General features: G+C 39.9%; 4 protein-coding genes across 4 annotated transcripts; all 4 read right to left on the bottom strand.

Annotated features, from left to right (window-relative positions):
- Positions 1–471: 471 nt before the first annotated feature.
- Positions 472–2,914, bottom strand: rpl10a (ribosomal protein L10a). The gene is made up of 6 exons (XM_034086865.1): positions 2,846–2,914; positions 2,349–2,420; positions 1,897–1,977; positions 1,100–1,248; positions 819–991; positions 472–688 (listed from the first exon to the last, which is right to left on the bottom strand). Exons 1-6 carry the CDS (start codon positions 2,848–2,850, stop codon positions 518–520), a joined length of 651 nt encoding a protein of 216 aa, XP_033942756.1. The 5' UTR covers positions 2,851–2,914; the 3' UTR covers positions 472–517.
- Positions 2,915–3,961: 1,047 nt separating this feature from the next.
- fance (FA complementation group E) lies at positions 3,962–8,371 on the bottom strand. Its single transcript, XM_034087337.1, is given in 11 exon segments — positions 3,962–4,115; positions 4,538–4,663; positions 4,760–4,826; positions 4,939–5,014; positions 5,120–5,192; positions 5,194–5,244; positions 5,322–5,465; positions 6,153–6,209; positions 6,307–6,351; positions 6,902–7,478; positions 8,092–8,371. Coding segments are annotated over 11 exon segments (1,533 nt in total). The 5' UTR covers positions 8,304–8,371; the 3' UTR covers positions 3,962–4,010.
- Positions 8,372–8,768: 397 nt separating this feature from the next.
- Positions 8,769–12,626, bottom strand: mkrn4 (makorin, ring finger protein, 4). The gene is made up of 8 exons (XM_034087698.1): positions 12,489–12,626; positions 11,275–11,397; positions 10,930–11,168; positions 10,772–10,854; positions 10,418–10,674; positions 10,219–10,326; positions 9,731–9,830; positions 8,769–9,647 (listed from the first exon to the last, which is right to left on the bottom strand). The coding sequence occupies exons 1-8, from the start codon at positions 12,518–12,520 to the stop codon at positions 9,507–9,509; spliced, it is 1,083 nt and encodes a 360-aa protein (XP_033943589.1). The 5' UTR covers positions 12,521–12,626; the 3' UTR covers positions 8,769–9,506.
- A 2,200-nt stretch (positions 12,627–14,826) lies between these two features.
- ppardb (peroxisome proliferator-activated receptor delta b) lies at positions 14,827–22,676 on the bottom strand. Its single transcript, XM_034087402.2, has 8 exons — positions 22,269–22,676; positions 19,842–20,216; positions 19,587–19,738; positions 19,346–19,484; positions 18,783–18,985; positions 17,802–18,008; positions 17,082–17,325; positions 14,827–15,317 (listed from the first exon to the last, which is right to left on the bottom strand). Exons 2-8 carry the CDS (start codon positions 20,155–20,157, stop codon positions 15,070–15,072), a joined length of 1,509 nt encoding a protein of 502 aa, XP_033943293.1. The 5' UTR covers positions 20,158–20,216; positions 22,269–22,676; the 3' UTR covers positions 14,827–15,069.
- Between the last annotated feature and the right edge of the window lie 17 nt (positions 22,677–22,693).

The raw sequence follows: 22,693 nt of genomic DNA, 5'->3' as shown, positions 1-22,693 counted from the left end.
AGAGATACCATAAATGCATATACCTTAATAATTGAGGCTCTCATCAGGCCTCACTGCAATACTACTGAAACACCACATCCAATGGAATACAGTAAAGCCCCATGATTGACTGGTTTTAATTGACTAAATAAGGCTCAACTTTCAAAATATTATTTTACCTATTAATTTAAGAGCTACCATATATTTGTTGCATTTTGTTCTAGTGTGATCCAGGTCAGCATTAGTTCAATGTAAATGAACTTTTCTGACAATAAAACCCAAGTAACCCCATTATGATTTGAATAAAAGTTGTTTGAAAAATGATTTGACTGAACTATGAACCAAGATAATTACATTTGTCTACAATGTGAAGCATTTTAAAGTGGTAGGTGAAGTATTTGTGAATATCCAAAACTCATAAATTGAATCTTCCATGTGAATAACACTTGATGCCAAGTTTTTATCAAACAAGAAAAACTATCCGAAACGGTCAACTTTGGAGCATCCAAATTTTTTTTATTAATAGAAAAGCCGTCCTTTAGTAGAGGCGCTGGGGTTTGCCCATGGTGCTCTTCACGTACAGGGCACGCACGTTCTGCCAGTTCTTCTTCAGCAGAGACACGAGGAAGTTGACAGCCAGGTGGATGTTGTACACAAGCTCATCCTCCGTCATCTTCACGTGACCGACAGCCACAGCCAGACAGAGAACCTACAGCAAAAAGTACATTTCATTCAGTAACCAAACCTACATTTCCTCAACATGACTTCAGTGTTTAGGAGAGAGATTCAAAGTTAACAGCGAAGTGGCATTCATTTACTCTTATTTGAGCAGAGCTTACCTTCTTCATCTGGAATTTGATGGTCGATTTGACCTCATCCACCTTGGTGTTCAGGTTCTCGTTGTGGGTGAGCAGGGAGGGGAACTTGCCGGCCTTGTTCAAACCAGGACCGAGGATACGAGGGATCTGCTTGATCAGAGACTCTGAGGCCAGGAAGGCATCGTACTTCTTAGCTACAGTGAGGAAGAAGGAAAGGGTTCATTAAGTAAAGTGTGACAAAAAAGCTTCAATCCACAGATTTGATGATCACAAATCATTTGTCTAATGGGCAATCATCTTACCGAGCTTCTTGACCATCTTCTTATTCTTGTTCAGCTTCTTGAGAGCCTCGATGTCCATGTGTGGCAGCTCGGCTACTTTGGCCTCATCGCAATGCTGCTGGTCTCCCAGGACGCACACGGAGAACTTGGGCCTGGGCAGAGTCTTCAGCCTGCAGATCAACAAAACCTTTAGACACAAGCCGAATCCCACGTAAAACACGGGGGCATCAGTTGGAGGTAAGGCAGAGTAAGGTTGAGACAACTTCTGCAGAGGCTGCTTCGTGTGTGTGACAGACATCATGCTATGCATTTATCAACAAACTCTGGTTCCCAAACTCATTTTGTAGATTAATCGGAACCTATTAAGCATGATTGAAAATAACAGTTTTTAATATTTCCAAACTGAAAGCAAATACTCTGCCAACCCCAAATGACACCTTCCTCATTTTACTTTGAAATAGTAAAAGTCTTACCCATACCACCTCAGTGTCCAGCTGACCTCTTTGGTTACATTAAAGTAAATTGGTCGGCATGAGTACCTGAACTTAAAAAGCTCAGCCACTCAAAGCCTCCCCTCATGTTTTAAGACCCAGGGTAGGGGTCCGTCTGCATCGCCTCCACCAGCTGAGGCTGGGTCAGCTCAGTCAGACTACCCAGAGTACTTCTCCATGTCTGATCCGGGCCTGTCTGGACTTTGTTACCAACTTCTGATATTTCAGCCACTTGCCGTAAATGCAAGGCTTTTCTTTATTTAAATACTCAGACAGGGCTGGAAGCACACAGGGAAAAGGTCGGGTGAAACAGGAAAAGGGTCGAACCTGACAGTGCCGGAGAAACGCTTGTCCTTCTGGGGATCATAGTTCTTCAAGCTGATCTGCAGCTCCACCGTCTCTGTGAACCTACAGACACACATAGTTAGACATGCCACCCCACAGAGCTGAAACTACTAGTGGAAAAAACTAACATTTGAAAAACGATGAGTTTCCCCATTCCATTATTGTTTGATTCTCGAAATGTATGAAAGATGTTATGATGCTATTGTCACACTTCATTGTAATCTTTAGGTATTTGGACTTTTAGTCAGAAAAAACATTTTGTAAATGTAGCACTGAAGTTGTGACAGTGATGTGTTTATGTTTTAACTGAATGATCCTTAACCAGATGTCAGGTTAGTAGTTGATAAAGCTATGTGCAAAGTCATCCATAGGTTGTCATCCATGTAATTCATTGCAAAGTAGAAGTTTTAACAACTTTTCAAAGATGTACTTACTTCCTTGACTTGGTCAGTGAGCTCGACAGAACTTCCTTCACCGCTTCGTACAACGTGTCCCTGGAGACTTTACTGTGAAATAAAACATTAGAAAAATTGTTAAAGTAAATGAAACTAGCGGAACGTCTCCATGTACCCGGCTTCCTGTGTCTGTCTATGGCGGCGACATTACATTCATGAAAACAGATCCATAGCTCTGAAAGACTTCATAAAATATTATCAAGGAGAGCCAATAGATACTTCCTATGCTTAATTATTTTCAAAAAATCGTTTTAGATGAGTGGATGAAGGCGGATTACATCTGAAACTAAGCGTGGTGTTTCTACAGCGGAAGATGAACCGGTCTCATTCCGCTTCACATCATTGTGAATAACTGAACTAAATTACACGACTTCCGCACAAGATAACAACACCGCATTATTATAAATGTGATGCCGATCCGTTAAAATGGGAATAAGGTTTAAATTGTGACATTTATCCATAACACTGGCTCTAACCTCATTTTTGCGACTCGTCCCTGTCGTCTCGCTGAGATGAAAAGAAAGTGTAGCGGGAAGTGACGCAAAATAAAGGCGCCCGTGTGCTGACGTCATCACAAAAAAATCCTCTGACTAGCATTATTTTAGTGCAAAAACAGTCAATAAATACTACAATTATCCATCTAAAATAAACAACGACTTCGCATTAGAAAAATGTATTAGTCATTTATTTACTCTTTGTAATTCTTTTTTAAACCTATTTCTTTCTGAATTTAATTAGAATTAGAATTTCATGACAATGTTATAAAGTTTCAGGTCAAGTTAATTTAAATATAGCATATTATACACGATTAGTCTCAATGTGCTTTAAAAAGTGGATTCCAATCTGTTCCATCTTATTTTGAAATTAAAAAGCTATTGAATTTCCAGCATCGAAACAAATTGTGTATTGAAATTATGCATCAGAATTGTTTGCCTCTGATTTTTTTTGTTTTAATAACAACAAAAAAATCGTTTTCCATAGAAATAGACATTGTATGGTACGGTATTAATAATAGTAAGAAGAAGATGAAGAACAATCAGAATTCCTTTATTTGTCCCGCAACATTATTACACCAGCAGAAGATTAGTGTGTGTGGGGGGGGGGGGGGGGGGGGGGTACAGGGACACTTCACCCTATATTGCTCCTGTGGGTATTGTCCCCAATGCTGCATGCATGTAAGTCACTTTGGATAAAAGAGCCTCATAAGTAATGTGTAATGTAATTATTGCAGACAAAGTAAAGACTTACATAAAAAAATGTATTAAATAAAACTAAGAATGCAGCGTTATTAATGATAAAAAAACACATTTAGTAAATAAAACAAATAGATTGGATTTACACCATATTTAAAAAAAAGTAGCAGTGTATTTGTTAAACTACCAGTGGTTGTGGTGGTCTTACTGTAAGACGAAGAAGAAAAAGCTAATAAAATTCATTCTAAAATGACGATTAATAAAATATTATGGAAAATGTTTTTTGTTTTTTTTTAGACTTTGTTGATATCTTTCTCGTTTCAAACCGGTGGAATGAGTTGCTTCATTTTCAGGTCACAACCTGTCATGGTTAACATACTGACAGAAAAGTAGACAAGCTCTTATTCATATATTTTTATTAACAGGCCAGATTAGGTCAGATGAAACCTCATGAGTTGGTGATTCTTTTCAAAGCAGCTTGGAGAGACTTTTTCAGGAAGGTCTCATTTACCATCAGGCAGCTGTGCAGGGACTGTTTGTGCTCAGCTGTCACCTGGAAAACAAATTGATACAGTTGCTAAAAGATGACATTTCATCCACCGTTCAGTCTTTTTGCATGATACAAATGTACATAATACCTAACAGTGCTCAGTTGTTGTTGTGTGTGTGTGTGTGTGTGTGTGTGTGTGTGTGTGTGTGTGTGTGTGTGTGTGTGTGTGTGTGTGTGTGTGTGTGTGTGTGTGTGTGTGTGTGTGTGTGTGTGTGTGTGTGTGTGTGTGTGTGTGTGTGTGTCATAGCGAGGGTCTTTGGCAATGCCTTCTCTGTGTGAGTGTGCGCTTACGTGGGTGTCGTGTTGAGGGGGTGGGACTTTATATTGCATCTTTGTAGGTAGGTTTTTACTGGTGTGTGTGTACTGCACCTTGACAACGCAAATCTTCATATTTGGGATAATAAAGTTGGCATTGACAAACTTACATGACTGTTATATTTGGTGAGGACTGTTAGCATCATTTTCGCAAACTTCACAGACTTAGTGAATTTAGGACCCTGGCTGACAAGATGTCCAGTAAACTGTGTGAACAGTTCTTCACTCAAGTCAAGCTGAAAACAAACGGAAAAAACAGGCAACTCAATAACAAAGAATATTATGACTAAGTTGCATTGAAACACTTTAAACATGAATAACAATCATCTTACCCTGGAGTCTAGCAAGCTGTGGATAATGGAGAGCACTGCCTCGCCCCACGTCATTTTAAATGTCATTCTGGAGGGTAAAAAGATAAAGTACTGCATCAAGCTTTTATGAATCCATTATTTTGTTGTGCTCCTTTAACTTGTTACAGCAGTAAATACATCATTGTGGTGTGTTTTCTTACTGGAGCACCAGCAGCCTGTAATGGGAGTCCAGGCAGCTTTCTACCAGTCTGTTCAGCAGCTCAGCCTGGGGGTTCCCTGAAGACAAAGCAAAGGTGGAGTAATTCAAGTAAAAGTCATTATGTTGTGGTTCTCTTTTATAACTGATACCGGCACTTAGTTGTCGCTCAACCCTTTCCCCACCGATGGTCTTTTCCTCTAGAACTGGTCCAATCAGAGCGTGGCACACGGGTCTGGGGTAGCGGCTGCACAGTGACGTTCCCCGCGGTGACGAGACATCGGGAGGCCGGTTCAGACAGGGACAGGATCTGCAGTCAAATGATATCCTGTCAGTGTCAAAACACGGGGACACACTTTTGCATCCTTTGTACATTCAGAGATGGACCTTCTGCAGCAGGAGGCTCTTGATGAGGGTTGCTGCCGTGCTGTAGCTGAAGTCGAAAGAGGGAGCCAAAATGCTGCTGCAGAGTTTAGGCAGGGTCTGCTCCGGTAAGTCTGGAAAACGCAGCATGCTGCACAACAGCTCCACCTGAACGAGACAAGTGTGGGGTTTAGCTCTTTCTACACCAATCAGCAAGCAAAGGTGTTATTTTCTTATATTCTTTTTTTATGTTGTTCTAATTTTAGGGAATCTCTGGGACAAGATTTTTTTTCTCAGGATTAATAAAGTTGTATCCCAATTGGTCTCTAATTTGTTTCTTATATGGCTCTGATATAATTACTACTACTGTAAAGAATATCTTAAAATTGTTTGAGATTTTGACTCAATTATAATTTCTGACTGTATATATTGGTGTTGTGTATACAGTACTTTTGAATACAAATCTAATATGTTCTAGTATAATACACCTGTGTACAATAATGGGGTGGATCAAATATTAAATTAATAAATTGCAATTTAACTAGAAGAACATTGTTTCGTTGAGAGGATCGAGAAATAATGGAGAAGATCATTAAAAAAAATGTTTCAGGCCCAAAGCTTTTTCTGTTGGTTTTTGATCCAGAACAATCAATGTCAAATGATTGATTTCTTTAGTAAGGATCCATTTAATTAGCAGGATAATGTACACAAGTGCCTCCTTATTGCACTTTGGAGTCCTGTTCACACTGTCGAGTATATGTATTAAAATCTATAATACAAATATTGTGGTATTTACAGCTACAGAAATATTTTTGCAGGGGTAAAACATTAACAATACAAATGTGAAGAACATACTTGGCCTGGGTCACAGTCATTGAGCACTTCAAACATCTCCATGGAGCTCTGGTCCCACTGTAAACACATAATTATAAGTATTATAGTAAAACCACATGTCCCTCTCAATCTATAATAACCCTGCTGGCTACAAAAGAAATACATTGATTCTTACCTCTGTCTGACTTTCCAGTAATTCTTTTATTTGAAGAACAGAGACCTTAGTAAACACAAAAATAGACCAAGTTTAGTTATTCCAACTAGTTACCTGTGTGAAAACAATATAATGTTCTTATTAGTACACTGAATTAGATCTCTTTAGAAACTCTTAGCTTTGGAAATATTCACTATGACTACTCGATATGTGATAACAAATGTGATAAATATATAACATAATAGCAATAACAATATTACTTTTGATAAATAACAATTATTAAAGTGCACTCAGTTGTCCGTTTCTGCTGCTTTGAGTATACTGTTAATACAAAATATATAAAAAAGGCATAATGTTTGGCTATGATTTTCATCTTGTACTGTGCATGTGTTTACAGATTAGTTTAGTTTATTGGTTTAGTTGTCAGGGACCATGTACAAAAAGAACATACATCTAAGAGAGATAAGATGCTTTGTACCAGATTATAGCAGTTTGCTAATTTCCATCTGCAGTCCCTGGGCAAGTGTGGTTAAGAAGTAACATTGTTTAAAGGGGTGATATATTTCAGTATACAAGACAGGACAGATAAAGCCTGTATGCATGTGACAGACTCTACCTTTATATGTTCAGGCAGGACATCACTTGGACTTTCTGCTGCTGCTGCTGCTGCTGGCGTCCTTTCTTCATGCGTATCATTTCCTAATCGTCCTGATAGCTCTGTTGTTGCGCTCTTTTCTTCATCATCTAGACTTTCACAACCACAGACTTCCACCTTTATCCGTTTACTTTCCTGTCCTGTGTCCTCACCATCAGAGTCAAGAGCGAGGAAGATGCCCTTTCTTTTCCGTTGTGTCCCCAGCTCTGATGACCCAGAGGCCCGCTCACATTCAGATGTTTGACGGCTGAAGCACTTGGCCCATCCTCCAGTTTCATCAGAACCAACCAAACGCTGTGACAGCTCCTTGAGTCTATGGCCGCAGTGTGGAGTGTAAAGGGGCTCCTCATTGTGGACCTCCAGGTTTCTTTCCAGCTGTCTTATCATAGCGGTCATCCAGGGAGTTCTATGAGGGTCCTGGCAGAGGCATTTGAGAAGATGGAGGACAGGGGGGCAGGGAAGACTCAAGTAGACCAGATTGATGAAGGACAGCAGGTTTTTTTTTAATAATGCTGTAAACAGCCACACCAGGGGTCCACTACAGCAGGTAAGGAAAGAAATGGATGGGTATGTGTTTTAGAAAATATCAAAACACTTTTCCAGAAATTATGTTTTGCACATAAATATGTCTCTGTACCTCTTCCTTCCTATGTCCACGACGTGTCTCAAGTAATTGGCATGAGACCCTTTTCCCTACTTTTGGCACACATATATACAACATACACATATTCTATATATCGTTCTACATGTTTTGTTTTGTCATTTCATTTATTCCCCGAAAAAACCTGCAATGACTTTCATTTCCTACTAATATTGGCAATATTAATTATTTTTGCTCTCATAGAACACAAATGAGTGCTATGATGTTTCATGATACAGGGAGTGGATGAAATGTAATGCAAACCCAGAAAGTTAGGACTTTGTTTTAACTCAGATTTGGCGGGTTTCATATTACTGTTCTTACACGTGTGTTCTGCTTTACGGTCTGGTAAAATCTAGCAATACACAAGAGTTGATGATAAATTCTAGCAGGAAGACATTTCTTCATCGCTTTTTGTTTACAAAACAAGGCTGCCTCCTCTCGAATTACTTATAGCTACTGGGTAAACAGCAAGTTAACTGAAACCACTCTGAGGTGTTCTTTTACTTACACTGTCAGTGGCTGTCCTGTCCTATCTGGACCGCACACTTCGTCTTGGCACAGGGTTTCTATGAAGTTAGACAGCGACATGTCGGGGTTGGCTCTCTGCTGCCGGTGGAAGACCTCCAGCGCTCTGTGAGCCCCTGAGCTTCCACACAGCAAGGCCCGAACCAGCAGCTTAGACTGCCCGTCAAACCGACCCAGAAACATTGCAGGGTCCATACGTCCCTATACAGCCGGGGGTAAATGTTCATGCCTGTAACCCGACATCTTTGTTGACATTTATTCTTCTTGAGTGTCATTTATGTGCGTTTGTGCTACATATCGCCACCTAGCGGTACAACTTGGGTCTAGCCATTAGGGAAAATACACATATCTTGTTATGGTGTTTATAAATACCCAATATTTGGTTTTGATCATTGAGGTTTCTGAGCGCCGACAGTCACGTTACATTATAAACTTTTGCTTTAACAGTTGTCAAATGGACTCCATGAGTAAATATTAGAACTAAGAATAACTCACTTCTATATCAGAGTTTGAACATTTCTTAGAATTTGTGCTTGGTCAAAGCCAGAAAACATTTTAAAACTTAAAAGTTCAATTGCTAGCACAAATGGGTTGATTCGACACATTTATAACTGCGGGAATGTAAATGGAAGAGCACAACACAATTTCATTGAGACAAAGTGTGAAGCAATGTTTATTTTTTGTGTACATGTACAATTTGTTAAAAAAAGTAATAAAATCTTTATATTCTTGCCAAAACTAGGAAAAGGTTTCTTGTGAAAATCTCTTCAGGCATCAGCAGTGGACATTAGCAAGAAGGGGTATAACACGGTTATCTATAGATAATTAAAACTACAATCCACACAACACTTTAAAATACCAAAAAAATGCACAATTCTAGAAGAGAAGTCAGGATTGAATACTCCCAATGTTCAGAGGTTAAGCATAAATTAAACAATTATGCTACATGTTTAAAGCACTTTGGCCACAGGAGTGAAATAAATCCAAACTAGAAGGCCACAGATTAACCACAGGGTAATTAGACAGATTAAAGATGAGTCTGATAAGGGATGATTACATCTAGAGCAGTGGCAACAACCATGTGGCGTAGAGAGACAAGTGTACATGTCCTCATTTGCAAACAGGGACTTCAGCAGGTGATTTTAAAGGCAAGTTCCTCTCTGGTTGAAGGGGTGCTAGTCAGTAAAATTCCTTGCTGTAGGCTGACTAATCAAAAACCCCAACAAACTGGGCCAACCATGGAGCATGGTTGACATCACAGATCTTGTTCAGAGCTACTCAAGAGGGGGTTTCCATACGGACAGAAGAGTCAAAACACAGCCCTGGGTTCTTCTTGGGACAGTTTTTGAATTATGACCCAGTCAGTGGTTTCAGGCACTGACAAAAATGAGAAACAGCTCAGAAACCATACTCCTCAGATAGGTAGAAAGGAAAGCCAAAGTCGTCCTCATCGTCTTCCTCATCATCACCGAGAAGAGTCATGGCTATGAAAAGGTTAAGCAGATCTACGCTGTCGTAGTCGTCTTCTTCTGTATGATACTGTTGAGCAAGAGGGGAAATGTTAAGGGGAAAATAGACATATGGTGCTTACAATTTGAGAGCATAAAACTGAATATATTTACCGGAAACGATCCGTGATGGGCATGTTTGTCGTGCCGATAAAGGCACTCCGTTTTGAAGGGGCAGCATCCATATCGGGAGTAGTAAGTGCATCTTTTTTTACTACAATTATAGGACAATACACATGGGAGGGGGGGGGGCAACATTTCAAGCAATTTTGCAATAAACTTTCAATAGTAGACTGCATGAAAAATGCAAATATGAAATATAACAAGTTTAGAAGTTAAATAATTGCATTCCTATTTTGTATAAAACATTGTGAACGGTCAGAGTTCATAATGGACAAAGTTTTGGCTTAACAATAGATACAAAATCCCAGCAATAAAACATGTTGGGATTAATCAAATTGCTTTACACCTCAAGGATGATGATCTTCTTCATTACCATTATGGATAGTGGTCCCAATTATTTATTAGTTGGGACATTTAAAAAGTCAGTTCTAGTTAGTAAGCACTTGATAGGGGTGTTAAAACTGAATCTCATTGCATACCTGAATTTCTCTTTGAAGGCAGCAATGACGCCTTCCTTTGCTCGTCCTTCAACCCAGTGTCTGTGAGGCACATAGAAGGCAGACCTCACTCGGCACTGTGGGCAGCTCCTGGGGAATAATCATTGAACACGGTTATCAAGTGAAATCCTTCACATGTAATGAGATGCAATAAACTATTCCAAATATTACCAACACCTACTTAACCACATCTGGCCCGAAGTCTTTTGTTTTCCTCCAGGTCATAATGCATTGTAAACAGAAGGGGTGATCACAGTTTGGCAAGATTCCAAAAACATGGGTTCTTGGATCTGGCTTTTCATACACCTTGTCCATGCAGATGCCACAGGTCACGCTTTTGCTCTGGAGGGAGGCTTCTATTGCCTCAATAATCCTCAGGGAATTAGCGGCTGCTGCAGCAGCAGCACCATTGACTGCTGCTTCATTAGAAGAAATCTCCTGAATGCAAAAAGAATAGCAAGTTTAAGCCTTCTGGGTTTAACTTCTTCGGTCGCCAGGATGCACCTTGGAAAGATCATACTCAAGTTAAGCAAACCTGCTCATTTCTTTCGTTACATGCTTGAGCATCTTCTGAACTCTGGACCGATTCCCAAGATGCAGAGAGAGGAGTGCGAGCATCTGTAAAAACAAATTTAAAAATAAAAGTATGGAGAAACGCTGACCAAGTCAGTCACCCATGAAAACAGCCATTACCTTGTGATTGTTCCTCGGCAATATCTGCTGCCACACGCTCGTTGTTCTGTGGAGGATATGACCTATGAACCAGCAACTGTGATCGCCTACTGGACGTCACTGTAGCATGCAAAAGAGCTGGCTCTGACCCTCTTCTGTCAGGTGGAGCGTAAGACCCCCTGGAGGAGGAAACGGTAGGCATGGAACCTCTTCTAGGTGCAACAGCTGCATCAACTACGGGATGAAGGACATGGACGTACCTAGCGATGGAAAATATTGGATGAGCTACAGTAATCCGTGTGCATGACATCCTCCTTTTCATTTAGTTACATAAAATAGAGTTGGGGAAAAATTATGAAAGCTTACCTACAGCGTTCACCATACCAGCATATACCTTTCTGAAAGTACCTACATATTTGAACTGGCGGTATACAGTCATGTCGATATATACACCTGGAACCAAATCTACATGTGCCATTCAAGAAACGCCTGTAATAAAAATAAAGGTAGTCAATTTCGAGCATGCATGTAGCATCAAAAGCAGCATCTTTTTATATAGCTGAGGCTAGGTTAATTCAGTGTATAAGCAGAATAATTTGGGTATTCAAAGTGTGAAGTAATAACACCTAAATTGTATCTTTATTTTAGTGCAGGTTAAAACATAAGACTTCTGTTTAAGTCCCATAGCAGTCGAGTCAAATATTTGCCCGCAACTGACGTGTATGTGTACTCTTTGCAAATGAAAATATCTGAATTCAAAATAAAAATAAAATCAGGCGTTGTCAATAGGTTGTGTCCCTACCAGATTTCGCCAATCAGAACAAATGTTGCATGTTTCTTCCACTAAATGGTCTCTGATTTATAATAACACAACTTTAGGAGAAGCGGAAAGGTTATTTTAGGATTTTATAAAAAAAGGTGCATGTAACCTAGAAGAATGGAACATCATTTCATATGAGCACGGTGTGTTGAAGCAGCTTGGGTTAACTTTGAGTTGAGGACAGAAACAAGTAACCCGAACCTTTGAGGATAATACATGGAAGTCAACACTGGAGTGGTCATAAGAGGCCCTGCATGGTAGACCTCTATACACAAACCATGACAACTAAGGGGTGGGATAACTGCAAACACGTTGCCCCTTATTTTGTTTACGGGTATTCGGGAAATCTAGGGCAGCAGCTTTAAAAAGTCGTAATTTAACTAACTACAAACTAATGATTCAGACAATGTTCAGAATATTTAACGGTAGAGTCTCGTTGACTTTGAAGGCATTTAATAGTTTCGGCCAATATTTGAGCCGATTTCAAAGCCTAGCTAAACTGAGCCTTAATTTACACACACACCCATCACATGTATTAACATGGCTCCTCTTGTAAAACGCACTCAAACACCAACTTTGTTAGTTTTTTTCCCAAAGCGAATTGTTTTAATCCTCAAATCGTTACTTATCCGCCAGAACGTCCGCTTTCGAATGCAGCACAACAGCGTTTAAAGACAGCACCAACAGTCTCGTTAGTAACGTTTCTCACCATCAGATAGACTACCTTTACAGGTAATTGCTTAATACACCTGCCGCTTACCTACAGATACCTTCACCACGAGCTGCGTCCATCCTCCGTATGTTTTGAGCATGCCGCCAAACAGCGTCTTCCTCACTATCTAAATAGTTGACAGGTGGTTCCCTCCACCAATCAGCATAGCAACCAACCAATGGAAAGGTGACGCTGACGTAAGCACGTTTGTTACGTATTCCAACTTCCTTTTAGTCCCAATGTTAAATTGTTTTTCAAGGGAGTACTTAAACAAGTAAATGAAGTTGATAAACTGCATGCACGTGTATTAGACAACTACTCAGAGGTAGAATAAGTACTCAGATGTCCTTAAAGTATCAATGGTTAAAGTACTCCTTATTGAGAATGGATTCTTGTGGACAGTTATATAGCATTATTCAGTTTATATTGCTAACAAATACACCTAGGAGCATTTTAAGTTCGTCAAAAAAACTGTTAATAATACTGGTTAATATTATGTAAAGTATCAAATACATTTAGTAGATTGATAAGTACTATATTTACCATTAGATGTAGTAGAGTAGAAGTATAGGGTGGCCTACAACGAAATATTCAAATAAAGTCTGTGAACTAAAGTATGGTACCCGGGTAAATACACTTTGTTGGTCTGATGATAAAAAATTGAGAAAATCAGTGTTAATATGTCTAATACAATTTATAAGTGAAATGTAACTAAACTAGTCTTAACATGTTTTTGTGAGCAAATATGTCAATCCATCACTCAAAACAGGCATAGAGGTAGCTTACATAAACTTTTTGGTGTACTTTCTTATTTTATCCATCCACACCCTTTGCTAAATTGGCACACTGCACATTAGCAATTTCAGATTTCAAACAGGTACCAATAGCAAGAATTAAGGCAAACAAAATGTTAGAGATCAGATGAGACAGTGGGATGAAGTCACAGATCATTAGAGGTAGATAGGGATCAAGACAGATTAAGCGCACAGGGGGAAGATTTCTGAAGGTGACTTTGTGCACCAGTGCTGAGATACTTAAGTCCATTCAGAGTAAGTACAGTGAAAAATTGTCCTAAAGAATGAGGGGAAGAAAAACAGTAGGAAACTTGTGAATCCTGTCAACAGTATCATAAGGCTTTCACACTTTGTAGCGCTTCCAACAAGAACATTCCGATTGTACACAAAAAGGAAATTAATCCAGGACTGTGCTTATATCTTGTGTAGTACAGAAGTGACTTATGATACAATAGCTGGATGTTGATTTCTAATTCATCATTCATTTTCCCAATAATGACATTGTGATACATCCTGCTGAGGCGTGATATCCTAATTCCTCATCAAGGAATTGTTGTTGTTGTTGGTCAAATGCTTGACGATATATTTGGTACAACCTAAACTAAATAAACAGTCATGTAATATGAAATAACACACACACATAAAACATGATCATAATTCATGTTTTGCCCCTACAAATATGATCAACAATTACAAATAATTAGTAACATAATTACAAAGAATGGACTAAGAAAAACAAATTAAAATGGCAAATTCACGATCATTTGCATGTCAAAAGAAAGAAAAACATGCGGTCCCTTGTACATAAGTGGGTAATGTGTTTATAGTGTCAGTTTAGAGACAAAATCTGTGCAGCATAGTCCATACTGTAAGTTACCACTTGGGTAGATGGCTTTAAGACAAAACCTATATAACTTGGATCTCCACATCTATTGACAAACAGTATTGCACAGAAAGCTGCTTTGAGAGAGCTCTATACACTGCTGGAGCCAGCCCAGTTTGTGTTCTATTAACCAAATGGCAAAATTGCGGTCATTGATGAGGATGATGATTATGTAAACAAAAACCGAATTGTGCATCTTCAGCTTTACCAAAAGTCTGAGAACAATTATTTCCAAAGACATTGGCATCATAAGAAACTCTTACACAGTTCAAACCTTTCTTTTCTATTTCAACTCTGCCATTGGTGTTAAGAACATAAAATGCTTTCCCTTCACAGACAAACACAGAGCCGAGGTGAGCGAGGAGGAGCTCTCTCCAGACGCTGCTCTGGGGTCAGCTTTGCTATAAGAATGTAACAGGAGCAGCCTCGGTGAGAAAACAAATCTTTCTCTCTGTTAAGTGACCGTTGTGGGAAACTAGGACTTGCAGCAAATGATTCCAGATGCTCAACACACACACACACACACACACACACACACACACACACACACACACACACACACACACACACACACACACACACACACACACACACACACACACACACACACACACACACACACACACACACACACACACACACACACACACACACACACACACACACACACACACACACACACACACACACACACACACACACACACACACACACACACACACACACACACACACACACACACACACACACACACACACACAGTGCTGAGGATAATGCTGACATTTAGAAGACATTGCTGATTGTGTTAGCCCTACTATGCGACGTTGCCTCTTCTGCACATTTCAATCCATGCCGGTACGTGGAACAGTGCTTGTACTGAATGCAGTGTTGAATCATGAAAGTATATTCAGTCTGTAACAGTATTGCTAAAATGAGTCTGTGCTGGAAAACACTAATACATGTCTTTGTAGATCTCCTGTAGTAGGGGGTGCAGCGAGGTCTCCGACTCAGTCTTTTTGATCTTTTGGACAAGCTGAACGTTTTCAGTAACTAGTTGACGGAGGTCGGCCATCTTCTGCAGCAGCTTGGGGAAGAGGTAGGCTGAGTCAGAGTGGTTGGCTTGTAGGTGGAGGTCCAGGGCCTGGAGGATGTTGTCTTGACTCTGCTCCACCTGCTTCACGTTGATTAGCCCGGGACGATCTGGGAGAACAACAAGGGACTCTTTGTTATGAGTTACAATTGTCGCTGAGCAAACATAGATATAATATATTGATTATTGTGCTTTTATTTATGTCTTTATGTGTGCATATGTATAAATGTGTCTTTTGATTGTGTATCAGAGTACCCGTTAGCCGGTAATTACCGGACTATGACAGGTAAAATATGCTGAAGACCGGCAAATCTAAATCTCTCCGGTCAAAGTGTCCGGTCAAAATAATTTCCCCTTAGCGCAATACCGCATCAGTTGCGCCGCTTATGTGACAGACAAGAATAGTCAATTCTAATGTCTAACACTTAATATGGAGAAAGAGATGTCCTGTATGGGTTGATTGTGCGTTGATCTGTTGGTAATGCCTCGGGGTTCCGGTGGGCATGTAAACAAATGCATAATGCTGCGCTATACTTTGTGGCTTCACCCAGTTGCATAGCGACGCTTATTGTTTAGGTGTCTTTTAATAAGCAGGTAGTCATATCATTAGCTAGAACTAGCTGCATCTGATCGATATGGACATAAACGCGAGTGAAGTCTAATCTGACGGGAGAGAGATCAGCTGCTGCTGACGAGTCGACACGCAGCTCTGCATGATCACATGTAGCGGTGAGCGGACAAAACACACACTTCAGGTTAGAATATCACACGTAGCTATTTTAATTACTTCTCAAACTACCTAAACTAGTTATAGATATGTTTAGTTTTACTGTCGGGTCACTCATTACTGATCCGCGAGCTGCATGAGATACTGACGGGCTGTCAGGAGAGGGAGAGCGCTTCGTTTATTATTCCAGTGTTATTGTAAGTTACTGTACACTTTTGAATAGTTAATCTACTATAATTAGTTTGTTTAATATCGAGTCATATCAATTTGTTTTAAAGCTCAATAAATAACAAAGAAGACCTTTGACCGGCACACATTTTGTCTGGCTGATTTAAACTTTAACGGACATGTTGACCGGTGAAAAAATATTCTAACGGGAACTCTGTTGTGTGTGTGTATATGTATATATATATACACACATACATATTTATAATATATATGTTTGTTTTTGTATTCGGGATTGTTGGAAATGGTATTTCGATCTCTCCGTCTGTACACACAAACTGAAAGATTGACAATAAAGTTGACTTTGGCTTGAAATCATAAAGCCAATCAATACGTGTTCAACTTTAGATGTCCTGCTTTTTTTAAATGTTTAATTTATATTAAACTGAATGTATTTTTTGGACTGACAAAATAATATATTTAAACAAATGTAACTTGGGATGAACAGTTTCCACAATGTTATGAAAATATCCAGCCCGGTTTTTAGCATAATCTTTCAATGATATAATAGTAGAAATAATGCAGCCAGAACCCGTTCCAAGCAGCATCAAATGGATTGATGGATTAACCATTGGAATGGATGGAATGGATTCAAACTGATTACATTGTGTTAAACCGAAAGTTCAAATAAAGTTTAACACTTCATAGATCTGATTATGGGGATATCTCTTTGATCAAATTGGACTCAGACACTTTACAGCACTCAAGCAAAGTGTGTTCATCCTGCATTGGTTCATAGGTGTCTTTCAACAGCCTGCAATCACTTATGACTGACAAACATTTCAGAGTTCTAGAAATACAATTGAAGATCTTTTTAAACTCTCTAGGGCCATTTCTTTTGAGGAAAATGGTTTCTTATGAAGACTGCAACAATATACATATACAAAACATTCTTGATACTTCAAACGGGCTTTAGTCTCACCTCCACAGAGAATGATGGCAGCAACAAACAGGGCCAGGTCGCTGTCATCCAGCTCCAGAGCATTAAACTTAACGGCAAACTCAAACTTGGGCTCCATGATCTCACTGAAGGGCTTCCTCAAGCTGCGCAGAAACTCCCTGGTCACAAAGCCTTTTCCATTTGCCACCAACAGTCCATCTTTGTTCATGAGAGAGGGCAACATGGCAAAAATAGCCTCGTGCACACCGTACTTCAGCAAAGTAACCTGCACACAGACAATTGTATATTAATGGCAACAATTCTCAACAAAAATACTCAATTTGGCAATGATTATCCTTTGAGTATTTAATCTGCTTTCTTCTATAAATATATCTCAGCAGTTTTGACCACTATGACAATAAAAATGTATGTATTTAAAAGACAAAATTCTTATGGATGGAAGCAGAATATGTTGTTAGATAAAACATGTATCCGTCAAAATATCTTAACTTTGGACTAAACTACACCCTTGATTTATTGTAAACGTTTGGATCACACAAGACAGAAACAAACCTACGCAGCCACCACTTGAATAAAGTAGTTTAATACCAATAATATCAGTGTCATCTTATTATTGAATATTAATACACATGCAAAAAAAAGAAGCTGTGCAGCACTTAGTTCATTTCAACAATAGAAACTGTTACGCACCGCCCTACAAATCATTTTCCTATAGCGCACACAGAGCAGGCAGCGACTCACCTGGTCATTTAGGTAGAGGTCCGTAAACCCTGGAATGCTCTTGGCAAACTCTGTGAGCTCTCGCACCGTCTCCACCGTGGTGCACTGGCAGCGGTAGAACACATGGACCCCAATCTCCTTGGTCAGGGGGGCACCTGCAATCAACTGGCTCCATACCAAACCACTCTCAGCCTGCCAGAGTGTGTCCATGTCGTAGATCACAAACGGCTACACAGAGGACAAAAAAAATCAAATTACAAAACAAAAACGTCATCTGTACATTTAAAATACTTGGAGCTACATATACCATGACATGGACGCGAGTAAGAGTGCTGCAGGAATGAGTCCTAAAAGTTTAAACCCAGTAAGGAGTTTTTGCATTTCCTGTTACCTTGTCTCAAAGTTAATCAATAGGATTTTTAGTTAACACTTGTCAAGGGACTTTCACTTTTGTTCAGCGACATGACCCCATTTGTGAGCTTTTCTGTCTTAAAAAAAGGTGGTTGCTTACAAGTTGCTAAGGGAGACTACCAGTGGTTGTCAATAAACGTCATCAAGGCGAACCAGGAAACTCATCAACACAGTGATAATAATAATAATAATAATAATAATAATACATTACATTTATATAGCGCTGTTCCTGGTGCTCAAAGCGCTAAAGTGATATAGTAGATATAGTGATGGTGACATTGAAGTCATGTGACAGAGGTGTAGTTCTTTAAGTGTTAATACTTTTACCCCAGCGTGCCTTTAAGAAATTACAAAAGCGGTGTTCTATTTGTGTGTTAAAATACAATGTTTAAATGTGTTCTTACTTTTTAAAACGATATAGTGTGCGTAGATTAGTATTAGTATAGTATTTTAAGCCACCAGCAGTTATAAATAAATGCAATAATTATTTCCTGTGACCCATTGATAATAATGGTTTACCTTTACTTTATATCTACATAGATTTATACATCTGTAAAGCCAGAACTGAGCTGTTCTAAGACTATAACGTACTGAATTGCTGCTGGTTTTCCCCGACAGGATGCTGCGGGCCCTCTTCTTCGTCATGACGAGGTTCTTCTGGTAGGCTGCGTTGACTTGTTTGGCCAAAGTCTTTAGGTCTGATCCGCCTGGTTTGCTGAGGCTCACTTCATCTGCAAGCATGCCTGCCACCAGCTTCTTCCTCTCCGCTTCAGGCATGCGTCCATATCGGATCGCTGAACACACACACAAATGCTTTTTAGTTTCTTGAACAGATTATTAGTTAACAAAATGCTCCCAGAGAAACTGGAGTATAAAATATTCAATGGTGTGTTTTGACACAGACGTGTTTTGTTGTATAAGCGTTTATCAATGCAAATTGCTTATAGGTTCACATGCACTGAGCTTGAAAACAACTTTCTACACCCCCGAAACAGACAAAATAATACGTGAAAAGATTCAATAAGAATACATTTTAATAAATGAGCAGATTACATTTCCAAGTCTTTGATTTGTACATTTATTTTTGTTATAACACTTTATATTAACTTGTCCTTGTTTATAGAATAATTTGCTAATTTTTGTTTTCCTCTCACCATCATGGGACATTCCCAAAGACAGGCACTTCTGGAAGCGACAATATTGGCACTTGTTACGATTCTTTTTCTGAATCCTGCAGGAACGCTCACAGCGATCATATTCCAGTTTCATCCGCACAGTTCTCCGGAAAAAACCCTGAGTTTGAAACAAAGCAACCGGTTCAGCAAATCATATTGGACAAAACAAAACTGCTGTTATTGAACTTTGTAATGTCACTTATCTATTCTGCAATATTACCTTGCAACCCTCACAGGCATGCACACCATAATGAAAGCCGGAGGCCTTGTCCCCGCAGACCTTACACTCCACGCTGATCCCAGACCCTGTGCTGTTTTCTTGGCCGAGACGTAGCTGTTCTGACAGCGAGGGCGACGAGGTATGGGACAGGTCTGCATGGAGAGAAATGCATGAATATTAAGGCTTTGTCCTCTCATTATGTCAAGTTCCATTTATTTTACAGAGGGCAGGTCATGGGATTTTGAAAAGTCTTACCTGTGTAGTTGGATGCGGCACTGCTGTTTTGCTTACTGCGTTTGTTCTCCTGATCTGGACAATCTTTTTTCTTCTGGTCCCCTTTCAGGCCTTTAGAAGGAGAAACTACATCCCTCTCCTTCTTGTCCTCCTCATCTTCCCTTTCCCTGGCCTTTAACTCTTGCATGTCTATCGGCTCCGAGACACTTTTCCCCCCACAGCTGTCTGAACCTCCAGACTCTCCCTCCATAGGTGACCACCTGCCATCGGCCGTGTCCTGCGGGGATTTGGACTTGCGATGGCCATTCACCCTCTCGTGCTGCTCTCTACCTTCCATGGTTACTGTTTAAGCTGACTCAGCGGGTCCCCTCCTGTCACGTTGCCATCATAGTTCCACTATTGAAGAATAGAATAAATAGGCAACATTCAAATCAACAATGTATGCTTAAAATGAGGATTACATTCAGAGCAAGAACAATCACGCCATCACTGTTAGTCGACACATCATATATAGATCCAGCATGGGAGTGGTTAACTGTCCTACTTCAGTGAATACTCTCTCAACAAATGGGAGCGTTATGCTTGTTGTAACATGTTACATGGCCAAATGTTCCCATTATGTCCCTTTTTCCTCAAATCACACTGGTTAAAATGAATTTACAAAGTGTGGCTATTTACTTTTAGTGTAACTGAAATAAATGGTCCCACTGATCTTCCAGTGTGTTTATTTAGGCATCGCTTTCCGAGTCAATCCATTACTACTGGTTGTGTTTGAGCAGCAAGGGAATGTCCTTGATAGTAATAGGCTTATGACATGATATACACACGCTGTGTAGGCATGCCTGGATTATCCACCAGCCAAGTGGAACAGACAAGCAGTGACCTCAGACCATTAACAGCCAACAATTTAGTTTGAAAACAAACTTGCAAAGTACTTTCATTATTGATTGATCTGCTGAATATTTTCTAGATTAATTGTTTGGTCTCAAATGTCAGAAGGTCCATCCCAGTTACTCTTAGTCAAAGGTGATGTCATTAAAAGTATTGTTCTTTCAGTCGGTATTAATTAAATATTGCACATCATGTTTTTGCTCACATGTGGTTTGCTACATAACAATCTGGGTCAGCGACCTTTGTGGGCAAGGTACGATATTCTGGGCTCAGGGCTTCCTTTTTTCTTACACTGCTCCTAAAGAAACTAAATTGTTGTCAAATGATCTGTTTTTTGGAGACAAGTAATTTTTATTATGTGGTTAGTAACTATTAGTTGGCGTTCACGAAAAGTTACGTATTAGCATTAATGTTGAGAACAAGTCTAGGTAAAGACTAAAGAGGCAATGTTTTGGTGGTCTTAGTGAATGTATAAGTGCCGCATTATCTCTGGGTCAAGCAATGTAAACATTATATAAACTTCTTGTAAATATGCTCTAAATAAGGACATACAATACATCCAATTTGAACAAATTCCCAACACTGGAAACGAGACCTCCGGAGGAGCATTTGAATGCAGCATATGTGAAAGCGACTGCTAACGCCCACCTCTTAATTAATTTCAAAGAGGTTACAATTTTACATTAAATAAAAATGCAGGCCAAGAATCAAATAAGAGCCCCAAATTCATGAGCATAAAGGGCCTACAACTCTCGATTCCCAAGACAAACAGCTAGATATAGAGAACAATGTAGACTATCCTTAAAAACAGTGTGTTCTTTACAATCTTAAAAAGTAAACTTTGGGAGACATCTGTATTATTGTTTGCCTTAGATCGGGTAGATAAGGAGGGTGCACACAGTGTACTTGGTGGGTGCTTAAGGGGACCGGAGGATGCACTATGTACACACTGAGCAGTGTTGATCGCTGGTGGAGGGCGGCAGTAAGGGACAGGGCTTGGGGGTTAAATATTTGCCCCGCGGCCCCCTAGTGGATTAATCCGTCCATGTAGTTCGTAGATGTGCCCTGACAAACACACAGCGTCTATTTATTACAACAGTTGTATTAATGTTTTCCGACTTAATATTATTATTACAATATGTCCCATAGCAGGACAGAGTCCGAACTGTGTTAAGGTTTATGCAACAGGTCCGGACACCTCAGACCTGGACTGTTAAAACTCGTCGTCCCACAGACAACCTGTCACACTAGTTCTGGGAAATATCTGGCAACAGCCCTGTTAATGACAGGACTGTAACTGGATACACACATTAAAAGAATGAAAGACGGCAAAGTTATCAACACGGTTGGCGTCAAGCGTTTTTATTTAGAATAAGTATATATATATATATATATGTTGTCAGTCGGCCGTCGAAGAGAGTCGGCACGGCTAGCTCACTTAGCTAGTTAGCTGCTAACCTTGAATGTTGACTACTACTAGCTGTTAGCGTGGCTGACCCACATTCCCGTGAGTGGCTTTAAATAACGTTAGCATGCTTGCCAAGTTAGCTTACTTACCTCTCCCAATAGTGCTGCTGGTTGAGAAGACTTTCACGCTACGTGGAGTTACCTAACAGGCCGAAAATAAAATGTGAGCGAAAGCAGCCCCGTCCAGGATCGATCGGCTGTTGACAAGTGATATGAAGTCCAGGCTAGCAGCAGGAGCTAACGTCAGTCTGCTAACTCAAACTTAGATTGACTCAGGCCTTCATGTGGCTGACAAACCGCTGAGCAGAAAAACACTTTGGACACTTTTGCTCACTAGCATATGATAAGCATAGTGAACTGATAATCCCTCCCCGACTCTCTCCTTGTTGTTCCTAGCTTTGCTTTGCTTCACTCCCCCCCTCTCCTCCTCCTCCATCGTCACATGCCAGGACACACGCAAACACACACATTCGGACACAGTGGATCCAACAAACAGCTTTCTGGGGAGTCAAGGT

This window comes from Pseudochaenichthys georgianus, chromosome 7 (assembly GCF_902827115.2).
Source record: "Pseudochaenichthys georgianus chromosome 7, fPseGeo1.2, whole genome shotgun sequence".
NCBI classification, from domain to species: Eukaryota; Metazoa; Chordata; class Actinopteri; order Perciformes; family Channichthyidae; genus Pseudochaenichthys; species Pseudochaenichthys georgianus.
Note: the sequence above shows the minus strand (reverse complement) of the source record. Positions and strands in the feature narration are given on the sequence as shown.

Excerpts from the sequence above, each read along its gene's own strand:
- rpl10a (XM_034086865.1), bottom strand. Across the intron at positions 1,249-1,896 it reads CGTTTCTCCGGCACTGTCAG|GCTGAAGACTCTGCCCAGGC; the intron begins GTTCGACCCTTT and ends GTTGATCTGCAG. Across the intron at positions 992-1,099 it reads GAAGATGGTCAAGAAGCTCG|CTAAGAAGTACGATGCCTTC; the intron begins GTAAGATGATTG and ends TCCTCACTGTAG.
- mkrn4 (XM_034087698.1), bottom strand. The coding sequence starts at position 12,520 with ATGGACGCAGCTCGTGGTGAAGGTATCTGTAG. Across the intron at positions 10,855-10,929 it reads TGCCGAGGAACAATCACAAG|ATGCTCGCACTCCTCTCTCT; the intron begins GTAATGGCTGTT and ends TTGTTTTTACAG. Across the intron at positions 10,327-10,417 it reads TTCGGGCCAGATGTGGTTAA|GAGCTGCCCACAGTGCCGAG; the intron begins GTAGGTGTTGGT and ends ATTATTCCCCAG.
- ppardb (XM_034087402.2), bottom strand. The coding sequence starts at position 20,157 with ATGGAAGGTAGAGAGCAGCACGAGAGGGTGAATGGCCATCGCAAGTCC. Across the intron at positions 18,009-18,782 it reads GGAAAACCAGCAGCAATTCA|CCGTTTGTGATCTACGACAT; the intron begins GTACGTTATAGT and ends TCCTCTGTGTAG. Across the intron at positions 15,318-17,081 it reads TGCCATCATTCTCTGTGGAG|ATCGTCCCGGGCTAATCAAC; the intron begins GTGAGACTAAAG and ends TTGTTCTCCCAG.